Source organism: Peromyscus californicus, unplaced genomic scaffold, assembly GCF_007827085.1.
Source record: "Peromyscus californicus insignis strain IS unplaced genomic scaffold, ASM782708v3 Scaffold_21__1_contigs__length_65335640, whole genome shotgun sequence".
NCBI lineage: Eukaryota > Metazoa > Chordata > Mammalia > Rodentia > Cricetidae > Peromyscus > Peromyscus californicus.
This window is the reverse complement of record NW_026294514.1, coordinates 45710305-45737298: the sequence shown is the minus strand read 5'-3', so window position 1 is coordinate 45737298 and position 26994 is coordinate 45710305. Positions and strand designations below refer to the sequence as shown.

The following is a 26994-nucleotide window of genomic DNA, read 5'->3' as shown; positions in this document are numbered from 1 at the left end:
GCCTGCCAAAGTAGAACTCTCAACTACTTCTCCAGCTCCCTATCTGCCTGCATGCTGCCATGCTTCCAGCCATGACAATAATGGACTAGACCTCTGTATTATAAGCCAGCCCCAGTTAAATGTTTTCCTTTATAAGAATTGCCATGATCCTGGTGTTTCCTCACAGCAGTAAAACCCTAGCTAAGACACCTCCCCAAGTTGGCTTTGGTCATAGTATTTCATCGTAGCAGTGTAAAAGTAACTAAGGCACACAAACTGAAATATAGACTATGTTTTCAGTTCACTGGGCTGTTAGATTCCTGTGCCCAGGTAATTCGTGATAGATGTTGCATGTTCTTTTGAAATCTGTCAGTGTTTACAAAGCATTTGAGCTTAGATTGTTGAGGCAGAATGTTAAATACTATAAATGATCTGAAGTTCTTTATTTCTTCTCACTTTGGCATATCCAACCCAGGCCTGCCGCATGACGTCAAAGATCTCTCTGAATGCAGTGCCAACACAAAGGTGGAAACCTTGATTAAAATACTATGAGAATTTTGTGACTTTTTTTTGTCACTTGTTTTCACAGTTCCCTAGCCTGAACTTTGTAGGTGATGATGTCATATCACAGTGTTAAAACGTTGGATACTCCTGTTAGAGAATTAGTGGCATTTAAATTTTTATTTAATTGAGTGGGTACTACTAATTCGTAGATCATTCTTTTTGCAAATGTGAACATTTTAGGTTCTTTCGGAAAAGCTACATACACATAAACACAGTAGAATTACAAACAGCAGCTTTCCATGGACTATATATTTCATCAAATTCAGCTAGAAATATATAAGATAATGTGTTTTTAAAATGCAATATAAAAATATGTGTAAGAGGAAGGAAATTGGGAGGTAGATGGTCCAATCAGAATCATAGGTGATACACTCAGTTGATAGTAGGAAATGGTCAAATCAAGTTTAGAAGATCAGTAGGTAGTTACAGGTGGTTTGAAGCAAACTCAAAGCTCTCAGAGTAAGTAGGAGTGAATTGAGTAGCAGTTCCTGAGATGTGTTTGGACTATAGCAAACTAGAGTATGCAGGACAGCGTTAAACAATAAAGTGTTCGGCTAAACTCTCTCAACCTCTGTTACCGGAGATAAATTTATCAATAATTTTAATAGTTGAGGTGGGAATGGCTATGAAGACTAGTATTTGAGTCTTGGTTTAGGAGAATTCTGGCAGTATTACAGAGACAGGCAATATTGTCGAAGAGGGACACGATGTTGATGTCAGTGATCTTACAAAATGTCCTTGTCCAAGACAAGGTTGATGGAGCTCTGCAAGTTACCCTTTTGAGAAAGATTAACCACAGGCAGTCTATTTGAATATTATTCTACTAGCCAAAGAAGTAAAATGTAAAATTTAATGTAATTTGTGAAAGATTTGATGTCTACGTTTTTTAAGCTACCTGTAATTTTGAATGTAGAACAGGCATAAAGGTGGTTTTATCTATCTAATCTATAGGTATGTATATGGCTATTGAACAATTCTAAGATAGCACCTCAGTAGCTCTTTAGAAGAGCTGGTGCTAGGTACAGTAAAGCATTTGTTGAGTGTGAGGTAGAACCTTTGCAATCAATCTACATCTTTTGTTTTGTAAATGCCAAGTGATGCATTTTTACTACTGAACAGTGAGCTTTCGTCTTCTTCTGTAGTTCACTGAGGAGTTGTACCAACTGTTTTTGGAGTTAAGCATGTATATCTGCCCTTAGAAGAGAGTTAGCTTTGGTATTACTAGTGACAGAAAACTTAGGAAATTTAAGGTTCTCCCTGAGGAAAAGCACTATGTGAGGCAGGTGTTTTACTGATAAGGGCCATAAACACAGCTGTTACGGAAACAAGATTACCCTTAGGTGAATTGTAGAAAAAAAGAATTGATCTAGCATTTAGTTACTGTGATTTAGAGTCATGATTTGGAAAGCTGCTCTGCTCACCACTATACCACCAACGTTACACTGCCCAGAATAGAGTCATGATTTGGAAAGAGACAGGCAATAGTGAAAAAATAAGTTATTTAAAAGTATAGATACTCTTTTCTGTATGGTTTAGACAAAAGAAAGCAAAGTTGAAAATGTGAGGAGTATATTAGAATTTTAAGCATTTTCAGGAGGAAGATGTTTTGGCGATTGGTTAAGAGTTCCTTTATAGTACAAGTATGGTCCCACTTCCCCCTGTGTACCCATGAATAGCTGGTTCCAGGTTCCCCATGTACCATATGTCCACAGATGCTCTAGTCAGTTAGGCTAAAAAAAGTGCAATATTTGCATCGTGCATGTCCTTCAATTTAATTTCAATCTTGAGATTAGTTACATTTAATTTAATTTAATTACATTTAATTTCAATCTTAAGATTAATGTTAAGACTTAATAGTTCTATAGTATTTTTAGAGGCTAAAAATGGAAAAAAGTCTTCACATCTTTGTCCAAATGTATATTGTTAAATATATTTTCAGTCCGCAGGTAATTGACTCCTTGGATGCAGACCCTGTAGACAGAAAAGCTAAATAGAGTGTAGTTTGTTTCATGTACTTTTAGTGTGGCTCAGCATTTATATTGAAATTTTTATATAATGTTTATAGTTTACCTATTGATATACAAATACCTATTAGATAGTCAGTTTATGGCTCATTTTTGAGGTAATGTTTACCATAAATTCTAAAGTATATTTTCTATAAGTTAGAATGCATTAAATTCATGTGGCTATATTGCATTAATACATTTAATATCAGTAAATCTGGTTTTCAAACTCGACACTGATCTTTGGATTGGTGTCTTTTCTCTGTTGCAGGTTATAATGCAGGAAGCACTGCATTTAGTTGCATTTTCTTACTCTCCTCTAGGTGGAATTCCTCAGTTTTGTTTTTCATGATCTGTACAGTTTGAAGAAAAGGTACATACCTGGGTGTCCTTAACTGTTTTCCTAGCTAGGGTTTGTTCAATTTTCTTTTCTTCCCATGATTCAACTGATAATAGGTGATGGAAAAGTATCACAGAGGTTAAATTCAAACCGTATCACATCTGGCAGCAGTAGTTGGTGATAGCCACATGATATCCCTGGTGATTCTACACTTGAGTAACCCTTGCTTTGAGTCAGATTTGTGTCTGACTGTCTCTATACAAGTCATATTTTTTCACTTATTACTCCTATTGTCCTTGAGAATGTATTAAGATCCTAGAAAAGGACTTATTTTAAAATACACAGTGGAGAGATGGCTCAGTGGTTAAGAACAGTTGTTGTACCCACAGGGGTACAGTTTCCAGCACCAACATGATGATTCACAACCATATGTAGCTCCAGTTCGGGGGATCCAACACCCTCTTCTGAACTCTCCAGGCACCAGGCACATACATATATGCAGGCAAAACATTCATATCCATAAAGTAAAATAAATCAAAAAATATTTAACATATACCATGCCTCTTCTTAGAGTCTGTAACAATATGTAGACTTACCTTTTTAAAGCCTTTTTAAAACTTGGATTTCTTTTTTATTCCTTCCAATTAAAAACCAGAAATTAGCCAGATGGTGGTGATACATGCTTTTAATCCCAGTTGGCCAGAGGCAGAGTCAGGTGGATCTCTGAGTTTGAGGCCAACCTGGGCTATAATGCAAGTCCCACTACACAGAGAAACCCTGTCTCAAAAACAAAAACAAAAACAAACAAAACAAAACAAAAACCCAGAAAGTAACATGCTGGGTATTAATGGATTTTTCAGAACCTCTTAACATAGTTATATTAACATACAAATAAAATATCACATTTCAGCACAAATAAAATATCACCACAGTAAGAAAGAGAATTAGAGGATTTTTTAAATTATGTTCCACTAATGACACAAAATAACTATAGAAGTCGCATGCATGTGCGTGTGCGTGTGCGTGTGCGTGTGTATATACATGAGAGGCTTGTACCTTCTGAGCTTGTATCATTTGGCCTTCTTTTAGCATCTAAAGTATCAGGTTTGAATGTGCCACAAACCAAATTCTTCATGAATGACATTAATGATGAAGATTCTTGTGGTTCATGTCACACTTCTTTTGTATAGTTAAACCCAGGTTTATATAAAGATTTACTAATGTTTGATGTTAACAACTTAAATCTCACTACATATCGCGGGAACCATGTTTATGCATACAGCCTCCTCTGCTTTCTGGGATGCTTGCTTTGTATTCTGCTCCCCAGGTGTAGCTAACAAAACCTTTCTGTCCTGCACTGGAGAAAGGAAACTGTACAATGCCTTGCAGGTTGCCCTGTGTTTCAGAGGACAGTCTAAAGTGGTAACTCAGAAACATCACTTCTGGATTTGTTCCCAGGACTTTGAACCTTCATATTTTATGGTGTTTGTTGTTGCAAATTCACATAAATGAAGTCTTTTATTTCTTAAATGAGCATGGAAAGAGTAGACGAGCCAGGGTGTTGCCTTCCAGCTCACAGTGGTAGTCAGTACTGCTTTGTTCTGCCTGCTGACTCAGAGAAGAGTATGTAAGGGAATCTTGGAGAAGGTGGCTGCAGATGCCTGGGTTACCTTTCTAGGTTGCTATAAAAAGGCACCAAGACTACCTGACATAAGTCAGCACAAATGCACCCTCTCAGTTCTGGGAGTAGACTTGTGATATCGTCAAGCATGGATTCTAAGAGCTCCACAGGGGACCCCTTCCTGACTTCTACCTATCTTTTCTTCTCAGCCATGACATTTCTTAATGAGCTGCCACGTCATTTTCATGTACAGCTTTGCCTGTGTGGTCATATTAATTCTTCTCTGAATCTCTGTTTGTCTCTGAAGTCTAATCTTTCTCCTGTAAATCAAAATAGTCATTGGTTGTAGGAGTCACCCTAAGCCCTCATGACTATATGACAGTTACATCTGCAGAGATAATGTTCCCAAGTAAGATCATTTTCTGAAACCTGAGACAGGTATATATTCTAGGGATGGTATTCAACCTGGTAGATACCTGTAGTTTAACTGACCTATGAGTTCATGATCATTTGTAATGATGTGTATATTTTAATTTACACTGGAAATTAATAGCAAAAGGAGTCAGTATATCTGCTAGGTCTTTGATACTTTGAAGTGTTTCAAATAATTAAGAAATTGCACCATGTGAGTTCAGCATTTAAGTACTTCTCATTGTTTCTCCATCTTTCTTTCTGCTTTGGAGTCCCTACCAATGTATTTTGAGGATGAGAATGAGCAGTAAGCGAAGGAAGCAGAGTGAGTGATAACATATCAAATAGGATACATTGACAAATTGTTGATCAGCAAAAGATAATATCCAGACTGTATAAGGAACTCAAGAAACTCAGTATCACAAAACCAAATCATCTCCTCTAGAATGGGCACATGAGATCGACATTGTTATTTCTCAAAGATCATGTACAAATGGCCAACAAATCCATGAAAAATGTTCAATATTACTAAATGCAAGTCAAACACACAGTAAGATATTGTCTCACCCCATGAGTTAGAACTAGCTATTAAGTATGAAAGTTTCACAAAACTGAAAAAAAACAAAACTACCATATGGCCCAACCATCTTACCACTGGGCATGTGTCCAGAGAAAATACTATCTGTTTTCTGGGAGATGTCTGCCCTCCTTTGTTTATTGAAGCAAAGTTCATACAAGCCAAGAGATGTAATCAGCTAAGATGTTGTTCATTAATCAATAAATGACTAAAGAAAATGTGATCTGGGTATTCCCTAGAGTATTGGGTTACAAAAAAAAAAAAATGAAATCATGGCCATTTGCAGGGAGAAACAAGCAGCAACAATAAACCAGAATGCAATGGTAGACAGAGGCACAAGTTTCAGGGTTCACTTCAAGAATGAAATTGTTGTTTTTCCCACTGCTGTGTATATGTTGTTTAGCTAGCGACTAGAGATAGTATTGCAAGCAGAGCCTGAGCAAACTGTATCTATGACCTCCTTACCTGATTTTTTTCTTCCTGCTTCCCTGTCCTGGTGGCCTTGTTACACCTCAGAGGACAGTCTTCCTGGCTTTATCTGCTGTGTGCAGGCTTCCTGCAGTCTTGGGGCCACATCTGGGTCAGAGTTCATGCTTGAAAAAGGAACTGCAGGCCATCTGGACCCCAACAGCACTGTAATTATTTAATGAATTGAAGAACATAGCAAGTAATTATAGCTTGCCCTAATTCTTCCTGGTAGTAACAGAGTATCTTCCACTGTCTGCATAATTGGAAGTCGTGTAAATGTGCCTGTTGTAGAGGGAATACAGTGCAGATGCCATAGCCCAAGTCCAGCTTGAGGTCGTTGGAGTCAGACAGGGAAACATGGTACCCAAGAAAAGTTAGTTATTTGAAAGAAATCTTTGGGGGGCCAAAGGTATTGTGTCATATTAGATTCTGCCCAGTTTTAGATCAGCCCTTCCCCTGCAGAAGCTGCCCTGCAGCGTGACTGTCAGGCGCCATAGCAGAACCCCTGCCAACCATAGTCTCTCTCAGTCCTGACCCCTTTCTCTTCATTGCTCTGGGAGCTATTTCTGACAACGCATGAACTGCTCAGAGCACATGTGCTTTCGCCAGCCTGTCTGTACAGTCAAGTGTATCATGCCTCCCCATGCTCTGAGTTCAGAGTTGTCGGTTAGTAGATGAATAAAGTAAGTTTTTAAAGATTGAGTTATTTTCCTCTCCGTAATTAACAAATTAGGGAAGTTCTACTGATACATTATTTTATATGATGTCTAATTCTATTTACAGTCATGTCATAGTTTGAAAATAATCAATACTCAGTAAGAAAAAACCTGTAGTAACTTGAAAGGTATAGGCTGACCTCTTTTGATGTCCTCGCTATGGCATTTAACATATCACTTTAATGAAAATAGTTTTAGATGCTTATTTGTATGTGGTATTTTACAAAGTGACTCACTAGTCTGGGCTTTCTGAATTCCTGAGATGAAAGATGAATAGAACACCCTGTGGGTGTGAATGTGGAGAAGTCACATAGATGATAAATTAATATAAAGTTTATGTGAAGGATTAATGAACTATGTGAAAACGGAGTTATATAGGTGAGGAAGGGGTAAATTATACATTACTCATTTTAGAGTGGGGAGTTGGTTGTAAGTTTGTGCAGAATAAGGAATGAGGTGAGGCTTAAAGAATGGAAGCCTGATAGGCCAGAGAATTGGCTCAGAAAGTAAAGGTGCTTCCCACCAAACCTGGTGTCCTGAATTCAATCCCTGGGACCCGTGTAGTGGAAAGAGAGGACCAACTCCCATAAATTGTCCTCTGACCTCTATCTGTGTGTCATCACACATGTACACCCAACCCCACATACACACATAATAAGTAAATAAAAATGTAATGAAAGTTTTTGAAGAAAAAAATGGAAACCTGAATAAGTTAACTGTCAATTTGTCAAACAAGATTATTCTATTTGTCTGCCAGAGTTTGAGACCTATAGCTCTTACTGATCTTGAAGTATATGGGTAAGAAAAGGCCCAGTAACAGAGGCAAAGAGTTGAATGTACAGAATAAAATGTGTGACCAATAAAGTATCAGATGCTGGAATGATTAGAGAAAACAGCTTAAGTTTCTCAGATGGGCACAACCACACTGTGGTTCCAGTGGGAGACAGAGCTGGCCACGAGGATGGAAGACTTAACTGGCAACAAGATGGGACTTTATGCAAAGTGCTCAAAGTAGAGCTGGGAATGCAGACATCTGGTCAACCCCCACATTCCTGCCTTCTGTTGAACTGATAGAGAGTGGATCTGAGAGGTCAGTCATTCAGCGTCATTTCCTTAGTAATGAATGAAATCCAGAGAAATTGGACAGCTTGCACATTACTGATGAAATTGGAGTGAGGATTTATGTAGTAAAATTATATAGTAAAATCCTATTTCAATTAATCATAAAAACATTTAACTAGAATGTTACTATGTTAACACATTTTTTTTTTTTTTGTGAAAAGCACTTTTGTGAAAGTACTTGTCCTAAGAAAAACATCAGAATAAATCAATCTATCTTTGCACAGTGTGCCTAGTCTCCCTGAGACCTGTATTCATTCACCGGGCAAGAGTGTCACGTTGTCTCTGAGAGCTGTCCTATGGAAGGTCTAGGCCATAAACCTTGGTAAACATGTCACTTGTTTCACAGATAGAGTACCTATGTGAGGGAGGCTGGCTGCCTTCAGACAACTGTCCCAAGAAGAGAACCATGACAGAAACCCACAGTAGAGCAGTGCCAGAAGAGCCATGGGACCATGGCCACCCACAAAATTGTAGCACCACTGACGTGCTGAACCTGCCTGGGAGAGCCTTAGGTACCCTGCGAGAACTGACATAGGACAGGGCTGCTGGGGCCTTAGGAGCCAGACACAGCTCATTGTGTCCAGAGTTAGAGAAGTTTCTGAGTCCTGAGGGTCTAACTTTGATTTGCCCTGTTCAGTTGCGAACTTACTGGGCAGGCACATGGTTTCCCTTTCTTCTTGGCTCTTTCTCCCTTTGGGATGGTGGTTTGGAATATTATTTTAAGATGTGTTACATTTGTTTATGCTGTGGAAAATCTCTTTGAATGATGCAAAGATGTGTTGCATTCTTTTAACTCTGTGAAGCTGTGTTACTTTTCCTGTCTAAAACACCTGATTGGTCTAATAAAGAGCTGGATGGCCAATAGCAAGGCAGGAGAAAGGATAGGCAGGGCCGGCAGGTAGAGAGAATAAATAGGAGGAGAAATCTGGGAGGAGGATCAAGGAACAAGAAAAGAAGGAGAGGAGGACACCAGGGGCCAGCCACTCAGCTACACAGCCAGCCACAGAGTAAGAAGTAAAGAAAGGTATACAGGATAAAGATAAAAGCCCAGAGGCAAAAGGTAGCCAGGATAATTTAAAAAAACCTGGCTAGAAATAGGCCAAGATAAGGCTGGGCATTTGTAAGTAATGAGTCTCCGTGTGTATTTATTTGAGAGCTAGGACGTGGGCCCCCAAAAGAATAAAAACAACCAAGAACAGGATGGGAATGTCTGCCACAGGCTTGACTACCTGCATAGTGTAGAAACCATTCTCTAAGTTCAGTCTCACACTGAGCACAGACTCTGCCTTGTGATGAGTTGTACCTTGATTTCAATTCATGTGATTGACATGATATTTAGATGTGATTTGGGACATAGATTTTCTGACTGATAACTGGAGCAAGTTAAAAATTTGGTGACAAGAAGGTGAAACTCTCTCAGTATTAGTCGGGTTTTGGGGGGTTTTGTTTGTTTGTTTGGTTGTTTTGTTTTGTTTTTCTTTTGTCCCTCTTGTCCTTCTGTTGTTCCCATTCTGAGGGGACAGTGTGCTCTGTCTTAGGAGCAGAGACCATGCCCTCCTCTTTAGATATTGATCCAGTGAGAGCACTGATCCTAGACTTCAGCCTCCAGAGCAGGAGCAGTATTGTTAGAGCAGCACACACAGAGTAAATGCAAATGTGAAATTATTCCTGAAATTATAAAACATATTGAAAATGTAGAGAAAAGTTTCATGGCATCTGAGTAAACAGTGGTTTCTCAATGTGACACCAACATCGTAAGCAAACAGACAAGTGAGACTTCGTCAGACTTGAACATTCTGCCCAGCACAGAACACAATTCAGAGGGGGCGAGCATCCTAGGAAATGAGGAAGAGTTTGAAAAACATACCAGATAAGGGATTTAAATCTTAAAGAAGGACATCCTCAATAACCAGAATGACAACAGATTTTTAGAAATTTGCAAAGAATTTGAATAATCATTTCTTCAAAGAAGATAAACAAGTGAACATGCACATGTGCCACTCAATGAAACAAATCACCTGGGAAATGCAAATCAAATCATGTTGACACGCTCTTCTCTTCACACCTGTTGGAATAGCTGCTGTCAGGAGACAGCAGGTGTCGGAGAGGATGTTGGGGAAGGAGAACCATGTGTCCTGTTCATGGGATTGTTTAAAAAAAATTTTTTTTAAGTGAGAAAAAAAACCCTGAAGCCGTTATATAAAACAAACTACTGAAAAACTTAGAACTAGAGCTATCATGTGACCCAGTCATCCCCTTCTGAGTACAGCTTGAAAACAGGAATTGGGAGAGAGTTTTGCAAGTATGTTTCAGCATTGTTCAGAATAGTCAAGATATAGGAGAAACCTAATACCCAGGAACAGATAAATGGATAAAGGAAATGTGGTATATGCATCCAATTGGGGTATTACTCAGCCTGGCAAAGAAGATCCACAGCAGGGGTAAGCTTGAGGGCATCACAGCAAGTGAAATAAGCCAATCATGGGAAGGAGGTGTGATCTACTTATCGGACGGTGATGTTGCAAGTCATTAGTGTCCCAGAAAGGCTAGGGAATGTTGGATGAGTTACCAGGCTTGCCTTGAAGTGGGAAACAGGGCTATCAGCAAATAAATGTAGAATTGAACACAAAAGGGGCTCATGATATTGAACTGTATGCTAAAAAATTAAAAGAGTAAATTCATTATGTGAATTTTACCCCAGTGAAAACAAAACAGTAGAAACTAAGAAAAGACATCTATGTTTAGAATTTTATTTAAAACAGATATTACCAGCTCTTGGCTGAAAAGTATTTATTCTTTGCAGGTATATTAATATAATATTTTAGCAGACTGTTTATATTTTTATAATAAATCAGTTTGATAATTGAATATATCTCTGATTATGTAAATTGTAACTAGTGAAATTGCATAGAGGAAAAATCTTAACTATTTTCCTAATTGTTTCAAAATTATGGTTATGTGACATATTTTGTAAAGTGGCCACTGATGTCACTCACTTGAGAACTTTAATGCCCCTAAAATACCCAGCTAGTAACAAGTTCAGTGACGATACCCTGAAAATATCATTAGCTTTACTAATTTAATATCTTATTAATTTTTCCCTTAATACTTTTAAATGTAATTTTGGCTATCTTTGCATCCCATATCTCTTTAAAAATTGATGAAAGTTTAAATTTGTACCATTTTCTTTTTTATTATCAAAAGAAGACTTGCAGGAAGATAGGAAGCCATAGGACCCCAAAGCGAGCAGTTTGGCATCAAAGTAAGGAGAGACTCGTATGACACAGAGAGGCAGGGCAGTGTGTGGGCTTGGTGTATGCTCACTGGGACTTACAATACCAGTCAGTCTCTTTCTCTGCTTCTTTTTGAGATTGAAAAAAATAAGAGCTTTTTCAGAACAGAGAGATACACATCTGGTAAAGGCGTCTGCTGCCAGTTCTGAAGGCCTGATTTGATCTCTGAGGACCTCATGGTGGCAGGAGAGAACCTACTCCTGCAAGTTGTTCTCTGACTTCCAAGTGCACGTGGTAGCATGAGTGTGCCCGTGCACACATGCACCAGTCAATAAGTGATCTTAGTAGTGGAAATGGTAGTATGAATGTGCCCATATGCCTATGCACAAGTCCGTGAGTTTTATAGTACACTGAGTAGTATGAGTGTGCCCATGCACATATGCACAAGTAAGTGATTTTTGATAGTGCTCATGATAGCATGAGTGTGCCCATGTATGTAGACGAAAGTCAGTAAGTGATTTTTTTCTTTCAAGACAAGTTTTCTCTGTGTAACAGTACTGGCTGTCCTGGAACTCACTTTGTAGACCAGGCTGGCCCTGAACTGAAAGAGATCGGCCTGCCTTTGCCTCCCAAGTGTTAGGATTAAAGGCGTGCACCACCACCGCCCAGCCAGTGGTTTTTAATTGTAGCATATTGGTGCAAAAGAAAAGTAGATAACTTTAGAACACATGTGGCCAAGCTCTTCCATAAAGAGCCAGCTAGTCAGTTTTGAGGCATCAGAGCCACACAGTCTGTGTTGCAGCTCTGCCACGGATCAGAGAAGCCTCGATCCACACACAGTAAAGGGACAAAGGGGACAGGCTTCTAGAAACCTTTACTGACAAAAACAGTCAAAATACTGGGTTTGGCCCCAGATTTTTTTTTTTTTTTTAGAATTTCAGTACTATGATCAAATCACTACCTGAAGATATAAGGCAAGTAAATTCAATGCTTCATCAGAAGCATGTGTAGGCTGCAGGGCATCACCTCCAGAGGCCCCCAAAGACCTACTGTTCTGTGGGCTTGTGACAGTTGACTAAGGTATCTCCCCTGGCTGTTTATGTCATTATGGAAATATATTGTATACCCTAATAAAGCTTGTCTGAGGATCAGAGGACAGAGCCAGCCACTAGATTAGACATAGAGGCTAGATAGTGGTGGCACACACCCTTAATTCTATCACTCAGGAGGCAGAGATCCATGTGGATCTCTGTGAGTTCAAGGCCACACTGGAAACAGCCAGGCAGTGGTGGCACACACTTTTAATCCCAGTACTGGGAAGCACACAGGCCTTTAATCCCAGGAAGTAACCACAGAGCAAAGAAAGTATATAAGGCATGAGGAAGCAGGAACTAAAGTAGTTCAGCTGAGACCCGTTAGGGTGAGGATTCAGAGGCTTTCAGTCTGAGGATTTGTGGAAACAGGACTGGCTGAGGAGTTGGCAAGGTGAGGTTGACTGTGGTTTGCTCTGCTTCTCTGATCTTTCAGCTTTCACCCTGATATCTGGCTCTGGGTTTTTTGGGTTTTTTTTAATTATAAGACCATCTAAGATTCAAACAACATGTCATGCCTGTCAAAACTGTAGCTGCCCCTTGAATCAGTAGCTCAAAAGTACTGGGAAATGTACTAGTCTATTATTTCATAGCCTCGGCCTCCTAAGTACCGTCAGAGTGTGTTCCCAGCTAATCTGCAAACTAGAGGATGAAAAGGGTCCTGCTCTTCTGCAGTCCTAGTACAACTTAGCCCTTTAGGAACTTCCTCTAAAAAGACTGCCTCCAACTGGGAAAGCCACATACTCAGATCTGCATTTCAGAGCTGACTTCGGTCGTCTGTAACAAGCTGTTCAGTAAATCCTTTTAACAGAAGAATGTGCAACCAGGAAATCTGCTAGATCCATGAACTCGTCTTTTGGTTGTTCAGTTTTTAATCTTCCTTTTCCACAAACAGACCTCTTTCTATACTGAGCCTTTGCAGATGTAGCATTTTAATCCACTTCTATGGATAGTTCATAGCATAACCTGTGATCAGCTCACTTCACAGCCAGCACGCACTTCCAGCTAAGCCTCTCTCAGTGCAAGCTGCCTCTCCTGAGCACATCCTTCAGTGTGCTCACAGGTACCATCCTGCTGAACCACACTGTCTTAGTTAGGTTTCTATTGCTGTGAAGAGACACCATGACCACAACAACTCTCAAAAAGGGAAAACATTTAATTGGGGTGGCTCGCTTGCAGTTCAGAGGGTCAGTCCATTATCATCATGGTGGGACATAGCATTGTGCAGGTAGACATGGTGCCGGAGAAGTAGCTGAGAGTCCTATGTCTTGCAGGCACCAGAAAAGTGATCTGAGGTACTGGGCGTGGCTTGAGCATATATGAGACCTCAAGGCCAACCTCCATGGTGACACAGTTCCTCCAACAAGACCACACCTACTCCAACAAGGCCACACCTCCTAATAGTGCCACTCCCTTTGGGGACCATTTTCTGTCAAACCACCACCTTTATGTCCTTCAGTGTGTTCACTGGTGCCTTCCTCATGGTCCACTTGTTCCATGTATTCATTCTATGATCCATGAAGTCAGGTTTGAGTTAGCATTCACAGTGTATGCTTATGTAGCTTTGCCTTATTTTTTTTGTTTATAAAATCCGTGATTCTCATCATTGATGGTTAAAGAAAAAAATGTTAAAAGCAAGTTCTAGGAGATGGGAGATGACTCAGTGGATGAAGTACTTCCTGGGCACACGTGAGGATCTGAGTACAGATCCCTAATACCCGTATAAAAAGCTGGACATGGTTGTGCATGCCGTAATCCCGGCACTGGGGACATGGAGACAGGCAGATGCCTGGAACTCACTTCAGAGGCAGTCTAGCTGAACCAGCAAACTCCAGGGTCAGGGAAAGACTCTCTCCAAAAGTCAGGTGGGAAGCAGTAGAGGAAAGTACTGCATGTCAACCTCTGACCTGCACACACACACACACACACACACACACACACACACACACATACAAATATACACACATAAGTAGGAATTCTAAACAATTACTTAAATAGAGCCCCCAAAATACTTCTGTCATTTAATGTTTGCCTTGAGTGCCATTGAAGTTACGTACAGATAAAAATTAAGATCTCTGCTGGGCAGTAGTGGTGCACACCTTTAATCCCAGTAGAGGCAGAGGCAGAGGCAGAGGCAGGCAGATTGCTGTGAGTTCAAGGCCAGCCCGGGCTGTAGATTGAATTCCAGGAAAGGCACAAAGCTACACAGAGAAACCCTGTCCTGAAAAAAAAAAATTTAAGATCACTCTGTGATTCACTGACAAGTCATTAGTGGTATTGCCTTGATAATCCTTTCTCTCCAATTACAAATTAATAAGTTATTATTTGCGGAGGGAAGTTGGAGACAGGGTTTGTCTGTATAGCCCTGACTATCCTGACACTCTCTTTGTAGACCAGACTGGCCTTGAACTCAGAGATCCCCTTGCCTCTGCTGAGATTAAAGTTGTATGCCACTATGCCGGGCTAATAAGTTATTCTTGTTGATATGATCTGAGTTTAGGTTAAATATGGTCAGTTTCTCAGAGCTCCATCAAAACAGAAAAACAGTAAGATCCAAGTTTTGTGTCAGGGAGTATTAGAAATACTGGGGGATAAAGCTGAAAATGCTAGCCTTGTATTCTCTGTGTGCAGTTGCTAAGTTTGACCCGCTCTCTTGATTGAGCGCTCTACTTGTCCAAAGTGTCGAAGATTTTATCTGTCATTAATCGTCAAATTACCCTTCTATATGGTGGTATTGTGTTCCCCAAAATATTGTGCACTCTAATAAACTTATCTGGGGTCAGAGACAGAACAGCCACAATATTAAACATAGAGAATAGGTAGTGGTAGCACACGCCTTTAATCCTAGCATTCCAGAGGCAGAAATCCATCTGTTCAAGGATACAGCCAAGCTTGGTGACTCACGCCTTTAATCCCAGGGAGTGGTGGGAGAAAGCAGAAAGGTATATAAGGCGTAAGGACCAGAAACTAGAAGCCTTTAGCTGGTTAAGGTTTCAGACTTTGGAGCAGCAGTTCAGCTGAGAGCCATTCGGATATGAGGACACAGAGATGTCCAGTCTGAGGAAACAAGATCAGCTGAGAGGTTGGCCAGGTGAGGTTAGCTGTGGCTTGTTCTGTCTCTCTGATCTTCCAGTGTTCACCCCAATACCTGGCTCAGGTTTCTTTTTATTAATAAGAACTTTTAAGATTCTTGCTACACTTCTAATATGAAGTCATTGTACCCATTAAACACTCTAAATTAATAGTACAGAATGTAGCTATAGAACTCTATCTTTTAGATCCCCTTATTGTAAAACCTGGGGGGTCAGGGGGAGAGTCTCAGGCAGTGTGTGATCCAGTGACTCCAGTTTGTCAGGAAGTCTCTCTTCGCTGAACTCTGAGTTGTGATTGTTTGTGTGGTTGATGGGTTGGGTCTTTCCTTTCCTTCTCTTCTTTCCTTTTTCCTCTTTCTTTCGTTAGCTTTCCCATTCCCTTCCCCCTTCCTTCCCTCTCTCATTCCCCCTCCCCCCTTCCCCCTCCCTTCCCTTCTTTTTTTCTTTCCTTTCCTTTTCGAGACAGGCTGCCACTGTGTGTCCCAAGTTGGGCCTCATACTTGGGCTTCTTATCCTCGTTTCCTGAATGCTAGATTCACATGTGTGTGCTGATACACCTGGCTCCTGTGACATGTTTTAGATGCCAGATGATTCATCCTAAAATTTTGGTTTATGTACTACTGTATTTATTGAAACTTCTTTCTGATAGTTCTTTAGAAATAAACAAGAACCAGTTTCTGTCTTCTAAGCAGTCTGGATTCTCAGTGGGCTGGATGAATCTGTGCACCAATCTCTGAACCAGTCACTTGGGCAGACACACGGACATCATTGGTTGGGTTACAATCCAAGACTACCATCGTGGCTGAAGATGAGGTTAAGTCCATCTAAAACAGGATGGAGAGATGGCTCAGAGGTTAGAAGCACTGACTGGTCTTCCAGAGGTCCTGAGTTCAAATCCCAGCAACCACATGGTGGCTCACAACCATCTGTAATGAGATCAGGTGCCCTCTTCTGGCCTGCAGGGATACATGCAGGCAGAACACTGTATACATAATAAATAAATCTTAAAAAAAAAAACAAAAAAAAAAAAACCAGGATGGCACAGTCCACGGAAGGAAGTGTCAGTGAATGGGGAACGCAGGTGATGCATAACAGACAGTGTGGCTGCTGTGGCTCTGTGCTCCTTTATCAAAATAATGTTAAGCCACAATAAGTGTGTTCTGCATCCGAGGACATGCTTGGTGCTGTAGGTTCATTTTCATTAATAGATGGTATTAGATGCCTCTTGGTTGACGTTTAGAGAGATCATAGGAGTGCTCAAGGCTGTATGGGTTAATGAAGCCTAGACAGTGTGATTTAAGTATCCATACATTTCATCATGCCATGATACCTCCAGAGTAAAAAACAACAGTTGCTAATGAAAACTCATTAAATATTCTTCTAAGTTCATTATCACTGTATAATTCAGGAAGACCATCCTATCTTGCTTTAATGTGCAGTACAGTCACAAGGCTTCCTGTGACAGAAGTGTAAAACGGAAGTTACTTACCTTCTTTTGCCCACTTTGAGCACCAGATGTTTACTGCAACAATTAAGTATGCTACTCTGTGCCATGTGCATGGGGAAAGCAGGTATACATGTAGAGATACATGTACACACATGTCACATACTGTATGCCACATGATATATATATGAATATTGTATATATGCATCACAAAGTCTAAGGGTTTTTGGAACTTGATACTCAATGAAAATGATAATAAATTAGGTTGAGAGGAAGCAACTCCACCTACTGTACTAAGCTCACAGTAAAAGCTAAAAACTGTAAAAGTATCTAGTTTCTTGCTAGTAGAAGTAAGTAGTCTGTAAGAAGAACTTTATTGGCCCAAGGCTGAATTGCTTTCTGGTTATCCTAACGTCAATACCATGCTCTGCTCCATGGGAGTTTACTTCCTAATTCAAGGTTCTTTTTTTCTTCCTGTGTGCCCTTTCCTTTCCTTTCCTTTCCTTTCCTTTCCTTTCCTTTCCTTTCCTTTCCTTTCCTTTCCTTTCCTTTCCTTTCCTTTCCCTTTCCCTTTCCCTTTCCCTTTCCCTTTCCCTTTCCCTTTCCCTTTCCCTTTCCCTTTTCCTTTTCCTTTCCCCTTCCCTTTCCTTTCCTTTCCTTTCCTTCCTTCTTGTCTCCTCTCCTTCCTTCCCCCTGTGCCTTGGTGTTTTGCCTGTGTTTATTTCTGTGTGAAGGTGTTGGATCCTCTGGAACTGGAGTTGTGAGCTTCATTTGGGTTCTGGGAACTGAACCCAGGCCCTCTGGAAGAGCAGCTGGTGCCATTTCTGCGACCCCCCTCCTCTTTCTCTCCTTAAGAACATACCAAGTAATGGGTTTCCTTGTGGCATTTTCACGCGTACTCATCATTTTACTTAGTTTTAATCCATCACCCTCTCCACGTGTCCCCATCCTTCCTACCTCTCTCTTGTTGGTCCCATCTCTACCTCTTAATTATTCCCATCTCTTTTATTACAATTACTGCGTTACTTTTCCCCCTCCCTCTCCCATCCCCTGAGATCTTTCCCCCATCTCCTAGTCACCTTTCTGTATTCATGACCTACAGACATGTCCTTTTTATTTACTAACTTCTGATATCTAGTACAGATGTTATTGTTATATGATAACTCCATTTTAACTCTATGTATGTATATAGGTATATATTAGGAAGCTTTTACAGTAGTAGGTTTCCATGTGACTTTTGCAAGAAGTCTTTGTGGTATTCACCCCTCTCTGTTACTTTCAGGGCTTGAAATGCATTGTACTGTGCTCCTCTGGAGTTTTAGAGTGCTGATGAGATGTTATTTTGACTCAGTCACCTTTGGGAATAAGTTGGTGTTTCCCCCTTACAGCTTCTGATGTTGGTTCTTTGCTTTGTAGTGTTGCTATCTTAACTATAATTTGTCATATGGAGGGATCCTCTAGTCATGTCTATTTAAGGTTCTTTCCAAATGGCCTTGTAAGTAGTATTTGTTTATGGGGTATCATTTCTTTCTCTAAGTTTGGGGATTTTTCTGCTGTAATTTCACTGGCTAGATCCTCTATGTCTTTAGTTTTTATCTCAGCTCCTTCTGTTAGCTAGTTGATTGTTTTAGGTTGATCATGTGGCAAGAATTCATGGGTGGTGGTGAAATGTTGAGTTTTCCCTCCCTGTTGCTGATATCTAAGTACAGAATTCACTCGCCATTATCTTCCATTCCTCATATCTCTTCTACTTAGTCAAGTCTATTTATAATATTGTGGGTTTTTTATTTGGTTTATTGAGTTTTTTTGTTTTGTTTTGTTTTTATTGAAAATCGGTTCTTCTCTCATACAATACATCCTGATTACAGATTGTCCTCCCAGTTCATGTCTTTTTATGCTTTTTTTCTCCAAATCTGGATTTTCTTACTTGAATTTTTCTTTTATGTTGCTGCCTTTTTCATTAATATTGCTGATTTTCTTAGCCATTTTTTCTAACTTTTTTCTCTATGTTGCCAGTGTTCCTCACCATGTCATGACTGAATTAGATTAATTTTTCGTTTGTTTGTATCCTCTTTTGGGTCTTTGATGAATTTTATTAGTAAACTTTCAAAACCTTCACTTGGCTTTATATCTATTTCCATATTTGTGAATCAGTAGCAGAGGAGACATGTTGCCTTGCTTTTTTGTTGTTGTTATTGTTCTTTTTACTGTCTCGTATCTGCTGTTTGGACATTCCTAGTGGGTTTTAATGAGGATCTCCTTAGTGGTCAGTCTTCTCTTGGGAGCCCGTTCTGTAGTACTACCCTCTCAGGAGAAACCAGACCATTAGAACAGCATGGCCAGCTTCACTACCCTCTCAGGAGAAACCAGACCATTAGAACAGTGTGGCCAGCTTCACTACCCTCTCAGGAGAAACCAGACCATTAGAACAGTGTGGCCAGCTTCACTACCCTCTCAGGAGAAACCAGACCATTAGAACAGCGTGGCCAGCTTCACTACCCTCTTAGGGGAAAGCAGACTGTTAGAACAGCGTGGCCAGCTTCACTACCCTCTCATGGGAAACCAGACCATTAGAACAGCGTGGCCAGCTTCACTACCCTCTCAAGGGAAAGCAGACCGTTAGAACAGCGTGGCCAGCTTCACTACCCTCTCAGGAGAAACCAGACCATTAGAACAGCATGGCCAGCTTCACTACCCTCTTAGGGGAAAGCAGACTGTTAGAACAGCGTGGCCAGCTTCACTACCCTCTCATGGGAAACCAGACCATTAGAACAGCGTGGCCAGCTTCACTACCCTCTCAGGAGAAACCAGACCATTAGAACAGCGTGGCCAGCTTCACTACCCTCTCAGGGGAAAGCAGACCGTTAGAACAGCGTGGCCAGCTTGCATCTTTGCGGTAGGTCATTTGTAGGTTAGGGTCTCTCCCAGGTAGGTGAGTGTGTGAGAAGCAGCCACAGCACTGAGGTCTGTTATTTCAAGATCTCCCCAGTATGAGCTGCCCTGCTGAAGGGATGCATCTGCGGGTGTGAAGTAGAGTTTAGGGCCCTGCAGCAGTAGGTGGCAGATAGGTGTCCTCAGAGTCGTCCACCCCCTCGCCCAAGCCTGTTCTCAGTTGCTGAGATTCACTCTTGGCAGCTCCAGTGGGGCTCCCTCCCCTTGTTTCCGGGCCTGAGTAGAGCTTGCTTCCTGTAGCCTGCACTTCTCAGCTGTAAAGCTAATGTCTGCTCCTCCCACGCTCCTCAGGTTCCTCCGACACTGCTGCAGATAAAATTAAGACTCCTGTCTTGGGGTGGTTCCCAGTTCCCAGGCCTCCAGAGCAGCTCAGTTTGAAATAATAGGTTCTCCCTAGATGGTGCCAAGCTCCTGCCCTAAGCCTATCCTTAACCCAAACAGAGTGACAACATGGGATTCCTCTCCACTGCTGATCCCAAACTCACGGCCTCACCAAACCTGCATCTTACTTAATATTATATATTATGTATATATACTTAATACAAATAAATCTTTAAAATGAACAGAAAAGGTGAATGACCTGCCTTTTAAGTTTGTTTTTAGAAAGGTAAAATCCTATTGATTTTCTAAATGGCCCACAAAACATATGTAACACTTAATTTGTGACTAAGGTGAGAAAAGGGGAATTTTAAGTAGATTTAGGTGGGTGTTTATTTTCCAGTTGTTCTCACCAAAGGAAAAAACCATTAACTCGTCTCTTCTAGAGTTTTTTGTTTAAATACCTGAGTCTTTAGCAGAGTGTGAAAGGGGTGCAGGGAATGGCGACTAGCGGGTAATCCTTCTTGACGATTTGTAGTTTAATACAGAGGAGGCCTGATAGAAAGTGAATGGTCGTTTTTAAGGTCATGTGTTCAAACATATTTTTCTTTCTCTTTAATGCCATAAACTATAAATGATCCTCAAAAAAAAGAAAAGAAAGAAAACCACAGATGCTAACAGTCTCTGAGAATGAATGGAGACTGAGAGTTTGCCTGGCGTGTGCAAGGCACCAGGTTTGTCTGCAGGGAAAGGGCTTGTTAGGTGGAGCAGAAGGAGGAGAGGAAAGAAAACTAGCCTGGCTCTGCTTCAGCAGATGCAGTTGCTGCCGCTCTGACTTAGTGTTGTGTGAGGCCCAGCATGTCTAGAAAAGCTCCCAAGCAGTACAGTGCGTGCATGATGTAAATGAGGCTGCTCTAAGTGCTCCGCTTAACCCTGCCCGTATATAGCTCTTGAAATGTAGTCAGTGCTTCTAAATACTGAACTTTCATTTCATTTAATTTTAATTGATTTAAGTTTACATTTTTATGCTTGACTTAATTGTCAGGAACTTTTTAGGAATTTTTTGGATAGGGGCTAGAGAGATGGTTCAGCAGTTAAGAGCACTGGCTGCTCTTCTGGGAGGTCCTGAGTTCAATTCCCAGCAACCACATGGTGGCTCACAACCATCTACAATAGGATCTAATGCCCTCTTCTGGCATGCAGGCATACATGTAGAACACTTACACATAAAATATAAACAAACAAACAAATAAATAAATGAATAAGGGAATATTTGGGATAACTTAAACATATGCGTCTATTTTTTAGTTCTAAGTTTTATTAAATCTAAATATCGACTAAATATTTAAAATAAAAATTTGCTTATAAACTAACATATTTCTAAGATTTGAGATTTATTGAGATAAGAGAAATATATTCTGAAAATCACTTTAACTTTTTTTTAATTCATAAAATAAGACTAATTGTAAGTTTTAAATTACTGTGTGGATCATAGTATGTTTGTCTTGGACTGTGGTGGTTAAAAAGCTCAGAGATGGCTCAGCTGTTGGAGGCTGGGCCAACAGCCAGAAAGACATCAGTGGGATCTGCTTGATATGCAAACATGCATAGTAGATGAATAAAAAAATTGTATCAGAATCATAGCCTGCTGTGTGTGTATGTGCATGTGTACGTGTGTGTGTGTGTGTGTGTGTGTGTGTGTGTGTGTGTATCTGCCTGTCTTTAAAGACATGGTGTTGGCGGAAGTTTCTGTCCATTTTCTGTGTAAATAAAAGCGTAACCTCTTCCCCAAAGTAACATATCTTTTGAGTTCCATTTTAAAGTCAACACATTTTTTAAATATATAGGTTGGTCTAATCCAATGTGTCTTAGCAGCTGTTGTTCCTTCATCAGCAGTCAGAAAATCTAAAGACAGCACAGTAACATACAGAATTCAGACTCTGTATTTTCATCATTACATGGCTTATTATATTTTTTTCTCTATTCCTTTTTTAAGGACTTTATTATTTTAAAACTATATTTTTTAATCTAAGAATACACTCTTTCTCTTTTTTCTCCCAAGCCTATGTATATTTTCAAACACACTGTAACCCATTCAGAAGTGTTTTTTGTTGTTGTTGTTTTGTTTTTGTTTTGTCTGATTCTGTCTTTACTGCATATCTGTAATCTTTTTCTGACTGTATGAGCCTTTAAACTGTAAGAGGCATGGCTAGAACCTCTGTATTGGGGGTTGGCTCTGCCCCAGTTGGTTCTCTGAGAGCCAGGCTTCATGACAGAGGTACCTGCGAGAGCCACGTTTACTGTCCCAGCTCTGGAGAGTTTTTGGGTCTGTGTTGTCACTGAGTCATAAACCCCATTTAAGTGTTTGGTAGCAGGGCCTCTGAAAAGAGCTGTGTGATTTCGCCGCTAGCACTGAGACAGGAAGCCCTCTCTTACAGGAGCTGCGCCTCTGCTTGCTGCTAGCAAACAGTCTTCCCAAGAAAAGGCATTAGCAAGAAGCTGAGTTTGACTCCATTTTTGTGTGTTTAGAGTCCTTTTTTAATCTTTGTCAGGTCTTATGTGGAAATTCTGGCTCCACGTTGGAACGCCATTTGTTGGCGGAAGTTTCTGTCCCTCTTGTCACTCCCAAGTAACCTCTCAGAGGCTTAATGTTAATTATAAATGCTTGGCCGATAGCTCGGGCTTGTTACTTGCTAACTCTTACATTTAAATTAATCCATATTTCTTATCTGTGCTTTGCCATGTGGCTTGATACCTGTTTTCATTACAGCATGCCCATCTTGCTTCTCTTTGCATCTGCTTGTGACTCCTCTCCATTCTTCTTCCTCCTATCATTCTCAGTTTGGCTTTCCTGCCTGACCTTATCCTGTCCAGCTATTGGTTAGTCAGCTTCTTTATTAAACCAGTCACAGCGACATATATTCACACAATGTAAAGGAATATTCCACAACATGGTTTAGTTTAAATAGTTTAATTTTTAGTCGGTCACTAAATTTACAAATTAATATCATTTGACTTTTTTGTTTAAGTTGTATTTTGTCATTAGAGAAAATAAAGTTTCTTAGAAAATGTCAATAAAATAAATCAGTGCACACAGAAGCAAAGGGACAAGTTTGTCTTTGACTGTGTTTAAGTGTTTGGCAGTTCATGGCTGAGACACTCAACATACTTGACGTGTCTAGAAAAGTGATGGCGCCTGCTTCCCAGGATGTGCTGTTTCCATGTTTCTTTTGTCCTCAGCATAAGAAACTGGGGCAAAGGCTGCTCATTCTGTCAGGCATCCTAACGGGCTAGAAATGTGACATATGACTCCTGTCAGGATTCATCTCATTTCTCTTCATCAATTCCTCTAGGAGGTGATTTCCTGTCCTTTCTGAGGAAGAGGAAGGATGAACTAAAGCTCAAGCAGCTAGTCAGGTTTTCCTTGGATGTTGCAGCTGGCATGTTGTATCTCGAGAGCAAGAACTGTATACACAGGTAAGAAGTTGTTAGACATTTTCACTTTATTGCTACAACCCTAGAAAACTAACATGTTTTCTGTAATACTACAGTAGATTCCTTAAAGCTTGTATATTGGTTTTTATGTTTTGTGTGAAAGCATTCTTTGATAGTTTTCCAGAAACACTTGATTCATCCTTTACTAGAGGTAAGTACCGAATTAGAAGCTGGTTTAACCTTGTGATTAGAATTTGCTTTATTGTAATCCTGAATAGCCTGACATGGCCTGCACTGAAGTCAGAAAATGGCTTCATGGGTTGCTGTCATTTTCTAAAATCATACCAGGAGAGTAATTCTCTCTTTCTTGTTGTTGTTTTCCTGTTCCTATTTGTTTGTTTGAGACATGGTCTCTCTGTAACCCTGGGTGTCCTGGAACTCACTTTGTAGACCAGGTTAAGCTCCAAGTCACAGAGATCCACCAGCTTCTGCCTCCTGAGTGCTGGATTAAGGGGTGTGCCACCACACCCAGCTATTGCAATAATTCTTAACTGTGAAGTTGGCCACGGGTAAAAGATTTATAATTGTTATTTCAAAGGAGATGTTAGAAGACGTCTCTCTGGTTTTTGCATAGGGGCCTGGTCATCCTGCGCCACAGATGATGGTTTTATTGTATTTCTTTAAGATTTCTTTTTTTATTTTCTATGAATGGAGAGGGTGTCCAGTCCCCTATGAATGCATTACCAATGTTGTGAGCCATCATGTGTGCTGGGAACTCTACAAAAGCAGTAAGAGCCCTTAGCCCCTGAGCCACCTCTCCTGCCCCTAGGTTGTGGTTTTAATTGTTCGTAGCTGAGGGTGACGTTGAATGTGGAATGTAGTGCACTTTGAGATCTGTTGAAGAATTTGTGCCATATCTCAGATGTGGCTAAGTGGGCATGAGGAAATGATGTGGAAAGCTGGTGCAGATTTCGTTTGCTGGAAGCAGTGTGTCACACTGCGTATCCTAGAGGAGGGTTCATTGTCACGCCTAGGTGCCATAGTCCTTACCTGCTGGTTTCATTATTGCTCTGCGCTTTTGACTGAGGTTTCTCATTACTCGGCATTTGATGTGATACCGTGTTGAGAGTATTGATTCCGAATTGTGGGGAGGTTGTAAAATACAGAATTACAGCCAGTTCACCTCTGCAGTACTGTTTTAATATTGTTCAACAATTGCATTTACTTTTTAGAAATGTCAGGATGGATACTATTTTCCTAGAAATTAAGATGACTATGACTAAGCCATACCACTATACTTCTGCCTAACTTTGTATAAATATGTACCAAGTCATACTGTAGAAATTTGTAAACCTTAATGAACATTTCTGTTTAGACAAGCTACAGCTAAACCAACTATAAGTCTAAAAACATAAAAAGTCTTGCTCTTATATTTTGAGAAAATTTACAATTTCTTCTGAGATTTTAAGATATTTTATGTATCGCACATTTCATCAAATTCTCTATAGTATCTGCTCTTAGGGCTTTTTCTGTTAGGCATCTGTGGCTGTAAGTCTTAAGTAATGCACATCATTAAATTACTTTAATAATTTGTGAGTTATCTGTAATATACTGTGTCCTCCTTCTCCCACCACAGGTCCTGGGGATTAAAACTTAGGCCTCCCATGTGCTCTACCACTGAGTTAAATCCCAAGCCCTCTTTTTAGTTTTTATTTTGAGACAGGGTCTGACTGTTTTCCAGGGTAGCCTTGAGTTAACCATGTTATTCAAGCAGGCAGTAAATTTATAATCTCTCAGCCCTATAATGATCTTTAATTTTTGGTGTGCTGTATTTGGGGGAACAATTGCTTTAATTTCATACTTTTTGCAGTGAAGACTTACCCTGAAAGAGAATGAGCTGTTAATGATCAGAATCAAAACCATTCTAGACTACAGATAGCAATGGCATTTGATTTTGTTCCTCTAAATAATAATGTTATATATTGTAATTTTTTCATTTTCCTTTGTAATATGTTTCACATTTTTGCATGGTTTTGAAAGCCATCCTTTGCTTGACTAGTAGTAGTAATGTGTATTTGCTAGCTGGCAAGATTTCACAGTTGAGCATCTTGAACAATGTCACTGAGAGCAGGAGTAATAAATAGGCCTCAGGGTTAATGCCATCCTTCAGGGATTGGTATTGGCTCTCTGTGGTATGTGTTAAAAAGAAATCCAGGATCTGCTACAGAGATTTGGTAATTGATTAGTCATGTCTGATAATCACTAACATAAAAACCCCAATTTTGCCATTCTTGGCATTCAGTAACCTGCTGTCTTTATTCATAAATGCATTTCTAATGCTTAGTCTTTGATATGATTTTACTAGTCATAATATAGTAAGTGTACTATTTTTCTGTGATCACATCCATTGAATTCTTCTAATATATCTCTTATTTCCCTTGCTAATCATGAGAACTACATGAATTTCATGTCTACATCAGATGGTTTCTGTTCCTCTTTAAATGTAGATGGATTCCTTTTTCTTTTCATTTTACTACAGGAATATATGGCATTATATTGAGAGAATAAATCATTCTTTGTGTTGCATTTTTAATAGTCATGAATTGTGCTGTTGAGATTGTTCTCGTGTACCAGGCTGAGGAGCTATTTCTCTGGGAGAAGCAGTAATTACAGTGGAATCAACTTGCTTTATAGTTACAAATGCAGTCAGTGCATATTATCAAAAAATACCCTAAATATGTTGTACTTACTTGAGTGAAGCGTTTTTTTTGTAATAATATCTGATGGGAATATTTTAAAAATTAATTTAAACAATATAAACCATGGTGAAATTTTATAATTATTATTCAGATAATGAGTATATCACTGAGCCCCATTTTTGACATCCCCAAAATTACTAAAATCAATGCATATTGAAGATTGTAAAATCCAAGCAACAATTTATAATCTGCTTCAAATTGTATGACTTGTGAATGTTTATCTGTTCACTGATTCAGAACGTGAACTTGTCTCTCTGCTAAATGATTCTCTTTAACATTTGAGTGACACGTTTTCTTTCTTTCTTTGTGTGTGTGTGTGTATGTGTGTGTGTGTGTGTGTGTGTGTGTGTGTGTGTGTGTGTGTGTTACTATAAAAACCCGAGCAATGTTTCATGAAGGAAGAAGTGTGAAAGTTCAATGGCAAAAGTAAGGAAAGCATTCAGAAATGACCTGCCTTTGGAATGTGTTTGTTTTGGCTTCCATTAACTTCTACAGTTCTCCTGATGTCTGTTTTTAGCTGTAACAGTTTCTGCTCCTAGATAGGAACTTGAATATTTTTGTTTGGGCATAATTTTAATCTCTCAACTCTCTTTATAATAACTCCATAAGCCAATGTGAAATTCTTTTCTACTTTATCTGAAATACCCTGAGAAGTTGTTCTGTGGCAATTTTCATAGTGATGTGCTATCAGATCATTGTGCATGCCATAAAGGGCATTAAACCTGACTAATTCAGAAGTTAAGTCGTTAGACATAATAGATATAAAAAGCAATGAACTGTATGATTTTATTTCCGACGGATCTCACTGTAAGATTTTATTTCCATTTATTTCTAAAAGTTGGTTAAACATTACCATTCTTGGATATTTA

The 26994-nt window shown here is 39.8% G+C and overlaps 1 protein-coding gene across 3 annotated transcripts in view; it reads left to right on the top strand.

Moving 5' to 3' along the window:
- Window positions 1–26994, top strand: part of Fer (FER tyrosine kinase) — a 346826-nt gene that overhangs the window by 237449 nt on the left and 82383 nt on the right. For all 3 annotated transcript variants that reach the window (XM_052750228.1, XM_052750229.1, XM_052750230.1), the window contains one exon: window positions 23285–23408. In XM_052750228.1, the coding sequence (XP_052606188.1) occupies window positions 23285–23408 (124 nt within the window). The remainder of the gene's footprint in view (window positions 1–23284; window positions 23409–26994) is intronic.